The 18,671-nt window shown below is 40.3% G+C and overlaps 1 protein-coding gene across 2 annotated transcripts; it reads left to right on the top strand.

The window, feature by feature from the left end:
- Positions 1 to 1,338: 1,338 nt before the first annotated feature.
- Positions 1,339 to 13,796, top strand: LOC109877807 (high-affinity choline transporter 1). 2 transcript variants are annotated; one of them, XM_031806341.1, is made up of 9 exons: positions 1,339 to 1,472; positions 2,237 to 2,474; positions 3,470 to 3,583; positions 5,315 to 5,470; positions 5,677 to 5,825; positions 5,956 to 6,099; positions 6,235 to 6,388; positions 7,985 to 8,202; positions 9,561 to 13,796. In XM_031806341.1, the coding sequence occupies exons 2-9, from the start codon at positions 2,291 to 2,293 to the stop codon at positions 10,212 to 10,214; spliced, it is 1,773 nt and encodes a 590-aa protein (XP_031662201.1). In that variant the 5' UTR covers positions 1,339 to 1,472; positions 2,237 to 2,290; the 3' UTR covers positions 10,215 to 13,796. The 2 variants fall into 2 exon arrangements, with proteins under 2 accessions (XP_031662201.1, XP_020325605.2); XM_020470016.2 differs by lacking the exon at positions 1,339 to 1,472 and having other exon boundaries at positions 2,201 to 2,474.
- The last annotated feature ends 4,875 nt before the right edge of the window (positions 13,797 to 18,671 follow it).

Raw genomic sequence — 18,671 nt, forward strand, 5'->3', positions numbered from 1 at the left:
GTGTGCATGTTTTGTTAATCATCTGTATAATTACTATTTTTGCGATTCACACCCTCCCTACACCTCTGATGAATATAACAGAAAACCTGTTCGATCACCATGAGCTTCAAAATCATTCTGGTTATGGGTAGGAGGAACATCAACACGCCAGAGGATATGTCTATTGGACTTGGGGTTCTGCTGGGAGTTTTTACCTCATTTTTTTTATTTTATATTCTGCTTTTCCACTGAAACCATAATAAACACTGATAACAAAAATATTGTGTTATTGTTATGCATATTATTAATAATAACAGGGGGGGGGGGGGGGGGGCTGGTTCAAAAATGTACCTCAAAACGTTCTCCAAAAGGTTCTTTGAGGATCAATAAAAAGTGCTTCTTCAAAGAACTTCTAGGGGTTCCCCCACAGTTTAAATTTGAAGAACCCCTAAAGGATACCCCAGTAATATTTTCTTTTTAGAGTGTAGATTGGATGGAAGTGGTTGTTTCCAAATTTCAGTACCGTGGACAGCAACAATCTGACAATTGCGACTATATACTCCAAATCCCTGATGAGCTATCTCCAAAACCTTGACGCACACCACGCAGAGCTACTAAATGCACACTGAAAGTAGAACAATGTTGGTGTAGGTCAGGGATCATCAACTAGAGCGGATGGTCGGGGGCCTGAACATAATTCTAAATCATTTGTAGACTGCAAATTGACTGCAAAAAGCCCACACAAATATATTTGACTTAAACATAATTATTTCAAACCTTTGTATAGGATCACGTCGCTCTATAATCTGGGAATATACCAAAATTAAAATCACGTGGAGATGATTTCCTGGTGGTTTTTTGTATGTTTATGTCCAACAGTCTGACTGATTCTCGTTCCTATTGCCCATGGCTATAATGTTAGACACTATCCTGCATAAAATGGCCCATGTTTTACCAGATAAATAAATAATTTTAATGTTACTGGATGTAGCAAGAGAAAGGCCATCCATCCAGCATTCTAACCGCCCACTATCTCAATATTCAAAAAAAAATCCCAGTGCTTTAATTTCCACTCAACAGGCCCCTGTGTGAACGTCAATCACGTCTAAATGTAACCTGGAGAGTTAATGGGGTCCATTCAAACCGGACGTTTTAGAAGACATCTCTCCCCTGGGTGTGCGTCATGCCATTACCTATTAGTTATTTTCCTGTCCTTTCCTGGAAGACCTTCACTGTCTGCCTCTACACAACCTGTCACCTTTATTGATAAACCAAACCCACCACTCCCTTCAGCTTCTCACGCCCATACCCCCACCCCCCTCTGACGAATATTCCTCTCATAAACCACACCGGGGAATTACACACGGGTGGCGTGGATTACGTTGAGTTCAAAGATTTTTCCTACCAGGATCTTACCCATTATTTTCTGGAAATCCTGTTGGTCGCTCTTTTGCAACCACCGCCCGACGTCCATTTAAGAGCCAACTATAAAGGTAGGAGGAACACACACTGTGTCCTGGATAGGGTACTCCCTCGTTCTCCAAACAATTGTCTTTACATATATGTTTCAACCGGTTTGTTAATTAACTGTCGACTCAGATTTCATTCAATTAAAGTAGAAGCCATTATCTGAAATTACGTTTAAGTGTGTGTGTGTGAGAGATCGGCGGGTCTTTGAAAGGAAGTCGATATTACTGCTTTAGCCGCTCCTGAATCCCTGCCGTCAGCAAGAATTAAACCTGAAAAGTGATTTGATTTTGGTGGTGTGGCACGAAAGACACATCCAGTTAAAATGTCTCAGCACTTTATTTTCCTAGTAGAGCGCGCTCTCCGGGATGCGTAATGCGCCTTTTACGCACATGTGAAACCGGTGTAGAACATAGCCTTTTCTACATCTGATAAAACATGGTTACAATCACAATCCCTGTTTTACTGTAAACATTATTGTTAAACCCATAATCATTCGTGGGTGTATTATGTAGCCTACATAATTTTGGTTAACATGTAAATAAAACAGTCCACAAAATCTTCAATAAAAGAGTGGAAAGAGAGAAAGCTAAAATTGTCAAATAATATTATAGCCAATACAAATTCAACTAATTATTATTTAGCCAATTATGGAATAAAACAGTTACATCTGATTGTCTTAAGAAGATACACGTTTGATTGTCTTAAGAAGATACACGTTTGATTGTGCGTCTGATGCCACTTTACCGGGAGTGGCTGAGTGGCTTTTTCCTCTCCATCCCTGGCGCAGGTCTCAATGAAACGCCGTTCCTCACGCAGAGACTGATCACGGCAGTGGAAGAGGATGGCCGTCCACGCTGAGGGGATCGTGGCTATAGTGATCTTCTACTTGCTTATTCTGGCCGTGGGGATATGGGCCGCGTGGAAGAACAAAAACTCAGGGGTGTCGGAGGGCCAGGACCGCAGTGAAACCATCATGGTGGGCGGGAGGGACATTGGGTTGTTCGTCGGTGGATTCACCATGACGGGTGAGTTGTGACATGTTTTTAGACTTCGCGACTTGGAGAGAGATTGTGGCAGGGCTGGGTTGGCTTATAACATTTAATTCATGATTTGAAAACCTACAATTGTTTCCTATGAGGATGGTTTACATTTAAATGTGGACTTCTTCCTAAATTGACTGAATTGTTGGAGAGGAAGTGCACCTTGCTTTTATTTCCAAATATTTTCGCTGTCAACTTTAGAGACAGTTTAGTGATGGGGAAATTGAAATCAATCATGTTCCTCTTGACACAATGGAAACTGACGTAATAAGACAAATGCCTGTGTGACTATTTTTCCCCACACAGCAGTCAGACCAGCACCGCGGACCGGATTTACGCACGGACCTTTATCAACTAAAGGCGATAGGCATCGCGAAAATCAATTACCTAAATTTCAACGACAGCTGTTGTATCGAGTTGGAGAACACAATGTATCGACAGGCTATTGTAAATGCACATCGTCTCATTATCAGAATTATTCCCTTGTTTTAGTGAGAACAACATTAATTGACGCCAAAGTAAATTAAAGACCCAGAGCATTTCCTAACTAATCTCTTTGATGCTATTTTAATAACAGACCCCGGAGGTGCAGGCTTTTATAGGCGCGAAAAGTCATCAATTATTTATTTTCCGCCAGTTACAGAAATGATCAGGAAAATAATGGTGGCCTAATGTGAACCGTTTCATAATTTACCAATCCAGACATATTCATTAGCTTTATTAACTGGGAATAAAAACTAGGTTATTAACGTTCTGTGATTTATTCGACTAAATATATCCGATTTGACATTGTTTGTATGATTGGATATTAGTTGTGTGATTAATTTGAAGGCTACAATGTGGCTCTAAAATTAAGTCTATGAAAAACATAAAACTATAAAGACATCTCAACAATTTGAAACAATTTTTTTAGGCAAGCTTATTAATGTGTGTTAAATATTTGTATATATCTTAAACTATGTGATGATCCTCTCCTCCAGCTACATGGGTGGGCGGAGGCTACATCAACGGGACGGCAGAGTATGTCTACCTGCCTGACTACGGCCTTGCCTGGGCACAGGCTCCCTTTGGATACGCCCTCAGTCTGGTAGTAGGTAAGGACACTAACCAATTGTGTTGGGATTCATCATCATCAATAAAGGGTAGTACATAGTACTGTCGTTCCACCAATTAGGTGCCTTTTGAGTATAGTGTAACTTTCACCAATTTTATACATTCTGTTCAAATTCATAAAAAAACGAGTTTTCCCATCTCAAGAGGTTAAATAGAAAAAATACTATAGTAAGTGTCTATTAGCCTAAGTGTCAAATATAGTAACAGGGTTGACTGTAACAGTGTTGAAAATGTCATCTTATATCAGCCATAAATCCCCTTGCTAAAAGGGGAATGGCAGCGTGTTGTGTGCAACAGGGAGGGGTCATTGAATGCCAGCTTTACACATTTTTTATTTTATTTTTTTAAATCATTTAAATTGTGAGAATATTTCTAGCCTGTCTATCTATGGGTAACAGTGTTGACGTGTTATTCTAGCCTGGCTATCTATGGGTAACAGGGTTGACGTGTTATTCTAGCCTGGCTATCTATGGGTAACAGGGTTGACGTGTTATTCTAGCCTGGCTATCTATGGGTAACAGGGTTGACGTGTTATTCTAGCCTGGCTATCTATGGGTAACAGCGTTGACGTGTTATTCTAGCCTGGCTATCTAGGGGTAACAGCGTTGACGTGTTATTCTAGCCTGGCTATCTATGGGTAACAGGGTTGACGTGTTATTCTAGCCTGTCTATCTATGGGTAACAGGGTTGACGTGTTATTCTAGCCTGGCTATCTATGGGTAACAGTGTTGACGTGTTATTCTAACCTGGCTATCTATGGGTAACAGCGTTGATGTGTTATTCTAGCCTGGCTATCTATGGGTAACAGTGTTGACGTGTTATTCTAGCCTGTCTATCTATGGGTAACAGGGTTGACGTGTTATTCTAGCCTGGCTATCTATGGGTAACAGTGTTGACGTGTTATTCTAGCCTGGCTATCTATGGGTAACAGGGTTGACGTGTTATTCTAGCCTGGCTATCTATGGGTAACAGTGTTGACGTGTTATTCTAGCCTGGCTATCTATGGGTAACAGTGTTGACGTGTTATTCTAGCCTGGCTATTTATGGGTAACAGCGTTGACGTGTTATTCTAGCCTGTCTATCTATGGGTAACAGCGTTGACGTGTTATTCTAGCCTGTCTATCTATGGGTAACAGCGTTGACGTGTTATTCTAGCCTGTCTATCTATGGGTAACAGCGTTGACATGTTATTCTAGCCTGTCTATCTATGGGTAACAGCGTTGACGTGTTATTCTAGCCTGTCTATCTATGGGTAACAGCGTTGACGTGTTATTCTAGCCTGGCTATCTATGGGTAACAGCGTTGACGTGTTATTCTAGCCTGTCTATCTATGGGTAACAGCGTTGACATGTTATTCTAGCCTGTCTATCTATGGGTAACAGTGTTGACGTGTTATTCTAGCCTGGCTATCTATGGGTAACAGTGTTGACGTGTTATGCTTGACCCTCACAGTTTTTCACTACAAAACACCAGAAAATGGCCAAAAATAGTAGAACCAGCTCACCTGCTTTTACACTATGATTTGACAATTAGATGTTCATTGTTTCTCACCATAGTAAAACAAGAGTTCACTTCATGTAACAGGGTTGACATTAAAATGAGGCACAGGTTGTTGTTGTTTTTGAACCTTAAAATTAATCACTAATCATTTTGTGGGACAACCCAGTATCTCAATGACGATGTTGGTTAATGGTGTCTCTCTCGTGCTCCAGGTGGCCTGTTCTTTGCCAAGCCCATGCGCTCCAGGGGTTACGTCACCATGCTGGACCCGTTCCAGCAGATATATGGGAAGCGCATGGGGGGGCTGCTCTTCATTCCCGCGCTCATGGGGGAGATCTTCTGGTCTGCCGCCATCTTGTCAGCCCTGGGTAGGCTTGGGAACCATACTATTTTAACTCCATTATTCAAATGAAAAATCCTTATTGAAAAGGGAGAGATGAGGAAAATGAATACGCTATACATTCTTCAATAATCAGGCGTTAGACTGTAGCACCACATGTTTATTTATTTGACACATCAGACCTGACTTCATACCTGCTGCTGATGTGTGTGTGTGTCCCTGTGTATTGTCTAGGAGCTACTCTGAGTGTGATTGTGGACATTGACATCAACATGTCGGTGGTGATCTCAGCCCTGATAGCCATCTTCTACACCCTGGTAGGAGGCTTGTACTCTGTGGCCTACACTGACGTGGTGCAGCTCTTCTGTATCTTCCTGGGACTGGTGAGTCAAACACAAAGCGTACTTCCTCCTTTGCCATACAACTCCAGGATGATGTACTCTCCAGCGCTGATCATGGTGCTGAAACCCCCCCACCCTTCCCCTCATCTCTCTCTCTCTCGCTCTCTCTCAGTGGGTCAGTGTGCCGTTTGCCCTGTCCAACCCAGCGGTGTCAAGCATCAGTGTGACAGCTAAAGAGGCTGTGTACCAGACACCCTGGCTGGGTAAGATAGACTCAGCAGACACCTGGATGTGGATCGACAACTTCTGTCTTCTGGTATGTCATCAGTCACTATAATCATCAGTCAATTATATTGACTATAATGTAATTATGCTAAGGTTTGGAGTATGTATTCATTATAAAGCTGTGCGTTGGTTTGTTGTGTATTGACTGTGGTGTTTCTGTCCCTAGATGTTGGGGGGGATTCCGTGGCAGGTGTATTTTCAACGGGTTCTCTCTGCCTCTTCAGCTACGTACGCCCAGGTTCTGTCCTTCATCGCTGCCGCTGGTTGCCTGGTCATGGCTGTCCCCTCCGTCCTCATAGGAGCGATAGGGGCCTCCACAGGTAAACACACATACACAGGCACACAGGCACATATACACAGGCACTCACATACACACACACAAACATTTGTCTCACACATATTTTCTCATTCATTACGTTGTTCATATCCATGAATCCACTCACATTATTTACAAATGGGAAGTATGATAAAAAGCCCCATCTTTCTCTATTAGCTTGTTTCTACAATGTAGCTCAGCTCAGATGTATACACCAGTAGGCAGGATACAGTGGGATGTAAACAACACCAGACGGCTCCTGTCATACAGCACGAAGAGGGATTCATTAGGAGATGTGATTTCTGTCAATATTACATCAGGAGGAAGACTAATTAATTAGGTTGATCTGAAGATTCTTCATCAAAGTCACTGTTAATCAACAGCTGTTTGTTAAAGTCCAGAAGTGAGAAGGAGAGTGAGACTGACTAGGGGTATGACTGACACGGACGAGTGAGGAGAAGGGGGAAGTGGTAGAATGGAGGGGGAGAGGAGGTACTCAGATGGCAGATATATGTTCTGGTGTTGTGGAGATTTATTCCTCTGTTGAGAAGCTGTATCTTGCCTGTTGAGATACATGCAGTTCCTGTCATCACTGATGAAATGACAACGTTCAGAATAGTGTCGTACTATGGCTTCGAGACTAGAGATATTTTCTAACAGACAGATTGAATCACATCTGTTGTATGTACGGATTTGAGTAAACCCTGCCCATATACATTTGATAAACCCTCCTAATGAATCCCCCATATACATTTGATAAACCCTGTCCATATATATTTGATAAACCCTCCTAATAAATCCCCCATATACATTTGATAAACCCTCCTAATAAATCCCCCATATACATTTGATAAACCCTCCTAATGAATCCCCCATATACATTTGATAAACCCTGTCCATATATATTTGATAAACCCTGCCCATAAACATTTGATAATCCCTGCCCATATACATTTGATAATCCCTGCCCATATACATTTGATAATCCCTGCCCATAAACATTTGATAATCCCTGCCCATATACATTTGATAATCCCTGCCCATATACATTTGATAATCCCTGCCCATAAACATTTGATAATCCCTGCCCATATACATTTGATAATCCCTGCCCATATACATTTGATAATCCCCGCCCATATACATTTGATAATCCCCGCCCATATACATTTGATAATCCCTGCCCATATACATTTGATAATCCCTGCCCATATACATTTGATAATCCCTGCCCATATACATTTGATAATCCCTGCCCATATACATTTGATAATCCCTACCCATATACATTTGATAATCCCTGCCCATATACATTTGATAATCCCTGCCCATATACATTTGATAATCCCTGTCCATAAACATTTGATAATCCCTGCCCATATACATTTGATAATCCCTGCCCATATACATTTGATAATCCCTGCCCATATACATTTGATAATCCCTGCCCATATACATTTGATAATCCCTGCCCATATACATTTGATAATCCCTGTCCATAAACATTTGATAATCCCTGCCCATATACATTTCATAATCCCTGCCCATATACATTTGATAAACCCCGCCCATATACTACTATGTCTGTTGTATTCCCCAGACTGGAACCAGACTACATACGGGGCAATTCCTCCCAAAGAGAAAGACCAATCAGATATGATCCTGCCCATCGTGCTGCAGCACCTGTGCCCACCCTGGATCTCCTTCTTTGGTCTGGGGGCGGTGTCTGCCGCTGTGATGTCATCAGCGGACTCCTCCATCCTTTCAGCCAGTTCAATGTTCGCCAGAAACATCTACAAGCTGGCCTTCAGACAGTCTGTGAGTGCACACACACACACACACACACACACACACACACATACATACAGTGGGGCAAAAATGTATTTAGTCAGCCACCAATTGTGCAAGTTCTCCCACTTAAAAAGATGAGAAAGGCCTGTAATTTTCATCATAGGTACACTTCAACTATGACAGACAAAATGAGAAAAAGACCACTGATAATCTCCCTCGATCTGGGGCTCCATGCAAGATCTCACCCCGTGGGGTCAAAATGATCACCAAAACCACACGGGGGGACCTAGTGAATGACCTGCAGAGAGCTGGGACCAAAGTAACAAAGCCTACCATCAGTAACGCACTACGCCGCCAGGGACTCAAATCCTGCAGTGCCAGACGTGTCCCCCTGCTTAAGCCAGTACATGTCCTGGCCCGTCTGAAGTTTGCTAGAGAGCATTTGGATGATCCAGAATAAGATTGAGAGAATGTCATATGGTCAGATGAAACCAAAATATAACTTTTTGGTAAAAACTCAACTCGTCGTGTTTGGAGGACAATGAATGCTGAGTTGCATCCAAAGAACACCATACCTACTGTGAAGCATGGGGGTGGAAACATCATGCTTTGGGGCTGTTTTTCTGCAAAGGGACCAGGACGACTGATCCGTGTAAAGGAAAGAATGAATGGGGCCATGTATCATGAGATTTTGAGTGAAAACCTCCTTCCATCAGCAAGGGCATTGAAGATGAAACGTGGCTGGGTCTTTCAGCATGACAATGATCCCAAACACATGGCCCGGGCAACGAAGGAGTGGCTTCGTAAGAAGCATTTCAAGGTCCTGGAGTGGCCTAGCCAGTCTCCAGATCTCAACCCCATAGAAAATCTTTGGAGGGAGTTGAAAGTCCGTGTTGCCCAGCAACAGCCCCAAAACATCACTGCTCTAGAGGAGATCTGCATGGAGGAATGGGCCAAAATACCAGCAACAGTGTGTGAAAACCTTGTGAAGACTTACAGAAAACGTTTGACCTCTGTCATTGCCAACAAAGGGTATATAACAAAGTATTGAGATAAACTTTTGTTATTGACCAAATACTTATTTTCCACCATAATTTGCAAATAAATTCATAAAAAATCCTACAATGTGATTTTCTGGATTTCTTTTCTTGTTTTGTCTGTCATAGTTGAAGTGTACCTATGATGAAAATTACAGGCCTCTCTCATCTTTTTAAGTGGGAGAACTTGCACAATTGGTGGCTGACTAAATACTTTTTTGCCCCACTGTACATGCATACATATGCTGGCACGCACAGTAAACACACAGGAAACACAAGGTACACAAATGCACACAGATACAAACACTAAAGTCCCTCCTCCCCTTTCCTTCTCCTTAACCCCCATAGGCGACAGACCGTGAGATTGTGTGGGTGATGCGTATCACCATCTTTGTGTTTGGAGCTCTGGCCACGGCCATGGCGTTGCTCACAGGGACAGTATACGGCCTGTGGTACCTGAGCTCCGACCTGGTCTATGTTATCATCTTCCCCCAGCTGCTCAGCGTGCTCTTCATCAAAGGAACCAACACGTACGGCTCGGTGGCCGGCTACATCTTCGGTCTGCTGCTGCGTATCGGGGGAGGGGAGCCCTACCTCAAACTACCCCCCTTTATCTACTACCCCGGCTGGGTGCAACAGGAGAAGATCCACCACCTGACTGGAGACGTGGAGTACTTCATCCAGCAACGCTTCCCCTTTAAAACGGTCTCCATGCTGGCCTCCTTCCTGGGTAACGTGGCCTTCTCCTACCTGCTCAAGTACCTGTTTGAGTCTGGGACTCTGTCTCATAAGTATGACTTCATGGATGCTGTGGTGTCCAAACACAGTAAGGAGATCATGGACAAGACCACATTGGTCAGTAACGACAACATCATCCTGTCGGAGATGGCGCCGGTCAAAACGCACCTCAGCTCCTCACTGGCCGGGGCGTTTACAAACACAGAGGCTCTCAGTGACGACGAGGAGTCCAGCCCCGAGTCCTTAAACAACGACCAGGAGTAGAGACCAGGACCCAAAGCCCAGGACCCAGAGCCAGACCTAGACCCAGAACTGACTAGAACCAGCCCTCCTGGGTACCTACCCTCCTGCAGAATTTTGCTCCAGCCTTGCTCTAACATACCTGACGCTACTAATCAGCATCTTTAATAGCTCAACCAGGTGTGCTACAGTAGGGCTGGAGCAAAAGCCTGCATACCAATTGCTCTCCAGCAGAAGGGTTAGCCAGTCCTGATGTAGATCCTTGAACCCAGGCCCAGACCAGGTCTGTCCAGCCATCCAGCCCCGTCGTGTTCTCATCATATCAACCACTGACTGACTCTGCGAATCAAACGCCACGGCCATTTTAGTTTTCTGTTCTCAGTGTTGCTACAGTAAATGGAGTCATTATAAAGGTAAGGTAATCAAGGTATAAAATATAACTGTCTGTATGTGTCAATAGGGAGCTCTGAGATGGATGCCAGCCCAGAGGGTGATGAGAATAATGCAATATTTAATTGTGTGTGTGTGTACGTGTGTGCGTACGTGTGTGCGTGCGTGAACAAATTCATATCCATTAGTTATGTGTCTGAAATCAGCTTTAGATTATTTTATTTATTTATTTAGATTATTTCCTAATTTGCTTAGAATTAATTAACTAATACAGCAATACTGTTTTTAGGGTCCATGCTTTAAATATATATGTCATTACAAATCATTACAAATCGTTGATTGTTTTTTTTATCTTGATAGCAAAAACACAACATTTCAGTTAGTTTTTATGTTGTGTGCTCATAATCTAATTTACACACAATAACCTGGTACAGTTCAGAATACTCAGTGTTAACAGTATTTGCATAGTAACCGGATTTGAACAGAGCTGAGAAGAGAAACTCCTATTCCATGTTGTCCATGTCCCAAAATCCCCCTCTCTGCAGGTGGCGAGGTTCAATACTGTGCTGTTGTGTTGGAGGGGAACACTTGCTATATTTCACAGTCTTACATCACATTTTTACTGAGGAACTACCGTGTGTCAGCAATATAGGTGACAAGACATACAAATACTGTATTAATGGCTATACTGGTTGAAGGTGGACCTAGCTGTGGTTTTCATCCATCTGCATCAGAAATTACACCATATTCCCTATATAGTGCACTACTTTTGGCCAGAGCCACATAAGGTTAGGTAGTGTGCTATATAGGAAATAGGGTACCATTTGAGATGGGCCCTATAATCGTTTGTTACCTTCTCTAAACTGTTATTGAGTGCAGAGCAGCAGCAGAGCGGCAGAGGGGTTGGGGAGGCTGAGATTGCTCCTCCAGGGATCGTATCAATAACCCGTTTGCACGAACGATTCAATTCTTCTCCGTCCGTCTGCCCCAAGAACATTTGATTGGTGTTCCAAGCTGGTTATGAGCTGAGACAGGAAAAGAACAGCACTGGTTGTTTTGTTATCAGTGGTTGTAATGATTGGAAGTTGAGCAGGTCCTATGCTGAGTGAATGATGGGTGAACGCTGACAGGGCCCGGCTCTAGCCTTTTGGGGAGCCCATGTTTTATGTTTTAAACTTCATTTCTTGAGATTCTACACATTTTGCCATGGAGTGTAGCAAAAATGTTCCAATTTATAACACATTTCATGCAATAGTACCCATTTTGCCGTGAGACAGAGAGATTTTTTTGCAGTTCTACAGCAATTTTTCTGCAATTTTATCCATTTTGCCATGGGGTGGAAAGATATTTTTGCAGTTTTAAAGCAAATTTCCTGCAATTCTACCCATTTTGTAATGACTTATGCCATGTTAATATGATATCTGACTGAGAATGCCAAACAAAATCAATGGGGGCCTGCTGGAGGTCAGGCCCCCTGGGCATTTGGTATTCGGCCATGATTACTACAAGTTTAGATAGCTGACGAGTTTAACTACCACTCTAAAAATGGTTAGCTGACATGGCTAACTGAGTGGCTGTCAGTAGCTCGGTTTCCATCCAATTTCGACAGATTTTCATGCAGATATTCTAAAACCTGCATGAAATAATATGCTTCTTTTTGCACCAGAGATGTGTTTCCATTAAACTTACTTTTTGCCTTTAAAATACTGTGCGTGACGTAATGTAGATGAAAATAACTTTTGTGGTTACATTTCCATTTAACAGTATCAAATGAAAAATAAAAGTTAGATGGGTTTCAATCACATTTTCAGCTCTACTGATGGTTTTGTCACAAAACCTTTTGAGTTATATAATGTATCCACTCCGGTCTTGGCACGTGTAATCTAGCCAACAGCTGGCAGATACAGTGCAGGTAGATTACCTATGTTATGAGATTATTATGGATAAGAGTGTGTTTTTCAAACGGCAGCCAGGAATCGATCATGTCACCAGAAGAAGACCCTCAATATTTTTTGGAAAGGAGCATCAAATTCATCATAACTTATTTCAACTGCAGCCTAATAAACTGCATGATTTTCCGAGTCGTAGTGGGAGGACCACACAATATATCATTGCATCACTCCAAGTTTACTTCGATAGGATGGTTATTATACCAATATTTGCGCATAAAGGCGCTTCCACTACTATTTCTCACATAATTCATTTTACAGACACAAGAAGATCACACCATGTTGAACGAACACATTGTCTGTTGGCATTTATACAATTGTATCGGCATTTCATGTTTCCATCAGCCCAGTCGTGACTTTTTATGCGTCAGGTTATTCATGCTCATGAAATGGCTGGATGGAAACGTAGTCAGTGAACTGACATAAGAAGAAAAAATGCTGATGCACAACCACATTTCTAAATTGCACCTGGTGTATTATACTATTCTAACTGTCAATAGTAAGTTGAGACCCTGACCGACTTCCTTTTTAAAACATTTGTGGGGGGGACCCCCTAGCAGCCAGGGGCCCTAAGCTTATGTCTCTTATGCCTCGAACCAGCCCTAAACACTGAGGAAGGTCTGTTGACCAATAGGTTGGTCAGAGAAAACATGTCAAAATGCAGATTTGAGATGATGATGGGAAATTTGGTTCTTGTTTTGATGTTGTTGAGTATTTCTATTCTCTGCTTCACTCCTCTCAAATAGTATTTCTTAGTAAACATTTGCTGGTCTTAATATATAATTTTAATCTGTTTGAATTATGGCCTTAATTTGGGTAGTATTGGGAGCTGGTCTGATGCTATGTGAAGTGTCAGAGTGGACTTGTGTGTCAGGCAGTCTGTTTAGAATGTAATGTGAATGTAAGGTTTCCTCTCCTTCAACCAGGAGACCAGGCTTCATGCTGTCTTATGTGCTACAGTATCACTGGAAAACCAAATCAAAATGAAAGAATAAAAAACAGAATCACATCAGTTGCTCGGCTGGCTATACTAAATGTGCTTCTATGTCGTAAATGGAAATATATATTTATGTGTGATACATGTATATACCAACAAAGTCAGCATATGAACAAATGGAATATACGTTTCAATGCAACATTATCAATTATTTATCTGTTTAGTGAGGTGAAATTACAGCTACATAATTATTTATTTATTTATGCAGTGTCTATAAAATTATGGTGATTAATATGTGAGGTAAATAAATGATATTATTTAGCACATTGATCATTTGTCTTTCATTGTTTTTGTGTATTAGATATAACCAGTGCAGTGTGAGAGCTGTAAACAGCTGGTATAAAGAGAGTGCTGACTGGCTGATTTGATAGCTCTGGGTAACGTACCACGGTAAGCGAGACTGGTTAACAACATGACGGGCCAAGGTCTTCCATTTACTCTCTAAACAATCTATCCAGCTCCAGTGATTTTGTTGGTATTTATGTGTAGCCCTACCTCTGTGATCTCCAATCAGGGCATCAAACCCACTTTTTAGCGAACAGTGAAAAGACAGACTGATTTCTCTGCTGATATGCCAATGTGTGTGTGTGTGTGTGTGTGTGTGTGTGTGTGTGTGTGTGTGTGTGTGTGTGTGTGTTATTGGCAGCTCTGACAGCAGTGATGGTTATTATATTCTGTGTTGGTCTTTGATTGATTCCTTTTTCCAGAACACCAGATGAAGCACTCTCCTGCCAAACAGACAGACACACACTGACGGCCTTCTGTAATGCCAAACAGACAGACACACACCCTGACGGCCTTCTGTAATGACAAACAGACAGACCCACACCCTGACGGCCTTCTGTAATGCTAAACAGACAGACACACACCCTGACGGCCTTCTGTAATGCCACACAGACAGACACACACCCTGACGGCCTTCTGTAATGCCAAACCAGACCACTGACACGCCTGACCTGATGCTTCACACTGACCTGAATACAAGACTTCCTCCCATGCCCTGACCCCATTTGGCCCCTGATCCAGTTAGCTCATTCATTTCAACAACCTTGGTTGGGGTGTGAAGTAGCAACAGACAGGGTACTGTTTGTTCTCCCCTCAACCCCTGGGCCATGAACTCATCACAGAGTATTGGGAAAACCAAGTTCACTCCACTCCATCAGGATAATTAAACACAGACACAGTGGGTGGTGTGTCTGATGGTGTGAGTTTATGTACATGCGTACAGATGTAGGATTGCAGGACTGTTCTCCGGCAACAGGGTGATCAAATTAAGATGCTACATTTGTACCTGTGTGTGTGGGGAGATCTCAATAGAATGCTGCTGTTGGCAGCCTTGATAGAAATCACTAGGGGAAATACTGGTGAACATTGGACTCCACTTCTGTTCACACCCCCTTCAGGCTAACATCACAGAGGTATAACTCATGCCCATGCACTTAACGGACTAACACAATTGAATGACATTGGATATGCTGTACAGTTCAAGGCTTTTCTTTATTTTTACTATTTTCTACATTGTAGAATAATAATGAAGACATCAACGTTGTGAAATAGAAAGAGAGTAAGATAATGATGTAATTTACAGCAATGCAGCTCCGTTGATGTAGTGCTTCTCCAGTCAAAGCAGTAAGGGTGAGGAGGTCTAGAAATAGCCCGCGGTATTTACATTACTCTAAGTGCTGCGCTCCTCTCCTCAAGATGGAGGAAAGGAAAAGAAGGGGCCAGACATGTATTGTGCCTCCATTAGCCGGTATGAGAAATGGGATGGACCGGGAGACTCCACCCACTAGCCAACGCCCTTCTCCTCCTCCTTCCGGATTGGTGTGTGTGCGTGTGTGTATGAGCACAATGTTGTTAGAGATGTACTGGGTTTTCCACAACAGAGGCATAAAAATAAGAGAGATAAAAGCAGCTACAGGCTAGTGGCTACCATCTTCTTTTCAACTCCGTGGCAACAGATTCACATAGAGACAATAAGACAGTGTGAGTAACAGGTGCTTCCATCTTGAATTAGGTATGGAGGATGTGGAATTGACTCAGCAGTATGGTTGGTGTCGATATAATCTATTTACATTGAAAGCCATCCGGCACTGTTACAAGTGCTTGTTGGGCTAACTATTGCCTTCTGGCTGATTCCATTCGAGCTGCAGGTTAGTTACAGAGAGATCACACACACAAACAGACACGCACACACACAAACACAAACACACAAACAGACACACAAACACAAACACACACACACACACACACAAGAGCCTGACTGCCTGCGTGCCTCCCTCGGGTGCAGACAGAGTTTATTAACGCCAGTGCTGTCAGACAGCCACATAAATACTAGTAGTTATTACAGCACAGCTATAGCAGGGAATTAACCTGAACTAACGCTTTAGACTGGACATCGATACACCAGTTAATACTGCCAGAAATGCAGTATACTGGAAGGAGAGGAATATGGTACATTTAGTACATAGACTAATATGATACATTTATTACATAGACTAATATGATACATTTATTACATAGACTAATATGATACATTTATTACATAGACTAATATGATACATTTATTACATAGATTAATATGATACATGTATTACATAGACTAGGTCTCAGTAGCAGACTCATTTAATCTCCTATCTGTGATAATGATGCTGTGAAACAAAACAGCAATCAATACAATGTGAAACAAAACAACAATCAATACAATGTGAAACAAAACAACAATCAATACGATGTGAAACAAAACAACAATCAATACAATGTGAAACAAAACAACAATCAACACGATGCGAAACAAAACAACAATCAATACAATGCGAAACAAAACAACAATCAATACAATGTGAAACAAAACAACAATCAATACAATGTGAAACAAAACAACAATCAATACAATGTGAAACAAAGCAACAATCAATACAATGTGAAACAAAACATGTCTACAATGTGAAACAAAACAACAATCAATACAATGTGAAACAAAACAACAATCAATACAATGTGAAACAAAACAACAATCAATACAATGTGAAACAAAACAACAATCAATACAATGTGAAACAAAACAACAATCAATACAATGTGAAACAAAACAACAATCAATACGATGTGAAACAAAACAACAATCAATACAATGTGAAACAAAACAACAATCAATACAATGTGAAACAAAACAACAATCAATACAATGTGAAACAAAACAACAATCAATACAATGTGAAACAAAACAACAATCAATACAATGTGAAACAAAACAATAATCAATACAATGTGAAACAAAACAACAATCAATACAATGTGAAACAAAACAACAACCGATACAATGTGAAACAAAACAACAACCAATACAATGTGAAACAAAACAACAATCAATACAATGTGAAACAAAACAACAATCAATACGATGTGAAACAAAACAACAATCAATACAATGTGAAACAAAACAACAATCAATACGATGTGAAACAAAACAACAATCAATACCATGTGAGACAAAACAACAATCAATATGATGTGAAACAAAACAACAATCAATACCATGTGAAACAAAACAACAATCAATATGATGTGAAACAAAACAACAATCAATACCATGTGAAACAAAACAACAATCAATACCATGTGAAACAAAACAACAATCAATACGATGTGAAACAAAACAACAATCAATACGATGTGAAACAAAACAACAATCAATACGATGTGAAACAAAACAACAATCAATACAATGTGAAACAAAACAACAATCAATACAATGTGAAACAAAACAACAATCAATACAATGTGAAACAAAACAACAATCAATACAATGTGAAACAAAACAACAATCAATACAATGTGAAACAAAACAACAATCAATACAATGTGAAACAAAACAACAACCAATACAATGTGAAACAAAACAACAACCAATACAATGTGAAACAAAACAACAATCAATACAATGTGAAACAAAACAACAATCAATACGATGTGAAACAAACAACAATCAATACAATGTGAAACAAAACAACAATCAATACGATGTGAAACAAAACAACAATCAATACCATGTGAGACAAAACAACAATCAATATGATGTGAAACAAAACAACAATCAATACCATGTGAAACAAAACAACAATCAATATGATGTGAAACAAAACAACAATCAATACCATGTGAAACAAAACAACAATCAATACCATGTGAAACAAAACAACAATCAATACAATGTGAAACAAAACAACAATCAATACAATGTGAAACAAAACAACAATCAATACCATGTGAAACAAAACAACAATCAATATGATGTGAAACAAAACAACAATCAATACCATGTGAAACAAAACAACAATCAATACCATGTGAAACAAAACAACAATCAATACAATGTGAAACAAAACAACAATCAATACAATGTGAAACAAAACAACAATCAATACAATGTGAAACAAAACAACAATCAATACAATGTGAAACAAAACAACAATCAATACAATGTGAAACAAAACAACAATCAATACAATGTGAAACAAAACAACAATCAATACAATGTGAAACAAAACAACAATCAATACGATGTGAAACAAAACAACAATCAATACAATGTGAAACAAAACAACAATCAATACGATGTGAAACAAAACAACAATCAATACCATGTGAGACAAAACAACAATCAATATGATGTGAAACAAAACAACAATCAATACCATGTGAAACAAAACAACAATCAATATGATGTGAAACAAAACAACAATCAATACCATGTGAAACAAAACAACAATCAATACCATGTGAAACAAAACAACAATCAATACAATGTGAAACAAAACAACAATCAATACAATGTGAAACAAAACAACAATCAATACAATGTGAAACAAAACAACAATCAATACAATGTGAAACAAAACAACAATCAATACAATGTGAAACAAAACAACAATCAATACAATGTGAAACAAAACAACAATCAATACAATGTGAAACAAAACAACAATCAATACAATGTGAAACAAAACAACAATCAATACAATGTGAAAAAAACAATACAATGTGAACAACACAATCAATACAATGTGAAACAAAACAACAATCAATACAATGTGAAACAAAACAACAATCAATACAATGTGAAACAAAACAACAATCAATACA

This window comes from Oncorhynchus kisutch, linkage group LG26, assembly GCF_002021735.2.
Source record: "Oncorhynchus kisutch isolate 150728-3 linkage group LG26, Okis_V2, whole genome shotgun sequence".
Classification (NCBI taxonomy): Eukaryota; Metazoa; Chordata; class Actinopteri; order Salmoniformes; family Salmonidae; genus Oncorhynchus; species Oncorhynchus kisutch.

Excerpts from the sequence above, each read along its gene's own strand:
- LOC109877807 (XM_031806341.1), top strand. The coding sequence starts at position 2,291 with ATGGCCGTCCACGCTGAGGGGATCGTGGCTATAGTGATCTTCTACTTG. Across the intron at positions 5,826-5,955 it reads TCTGTATCTTCCTGGGACTG|TGGGTCAGTGTGCCGTTTGC; the intron begins GTGAGTCAAACA and ends GCTCTCTCTCAG. Across the intron at positions 6,100-6,234 it reads TCGACAACTTCTGTCTTCTG|ATGTTGGGGGGGATTCCGTG; the intron begins GTATGTCATCAG and ends TTCTGTCCCTAG.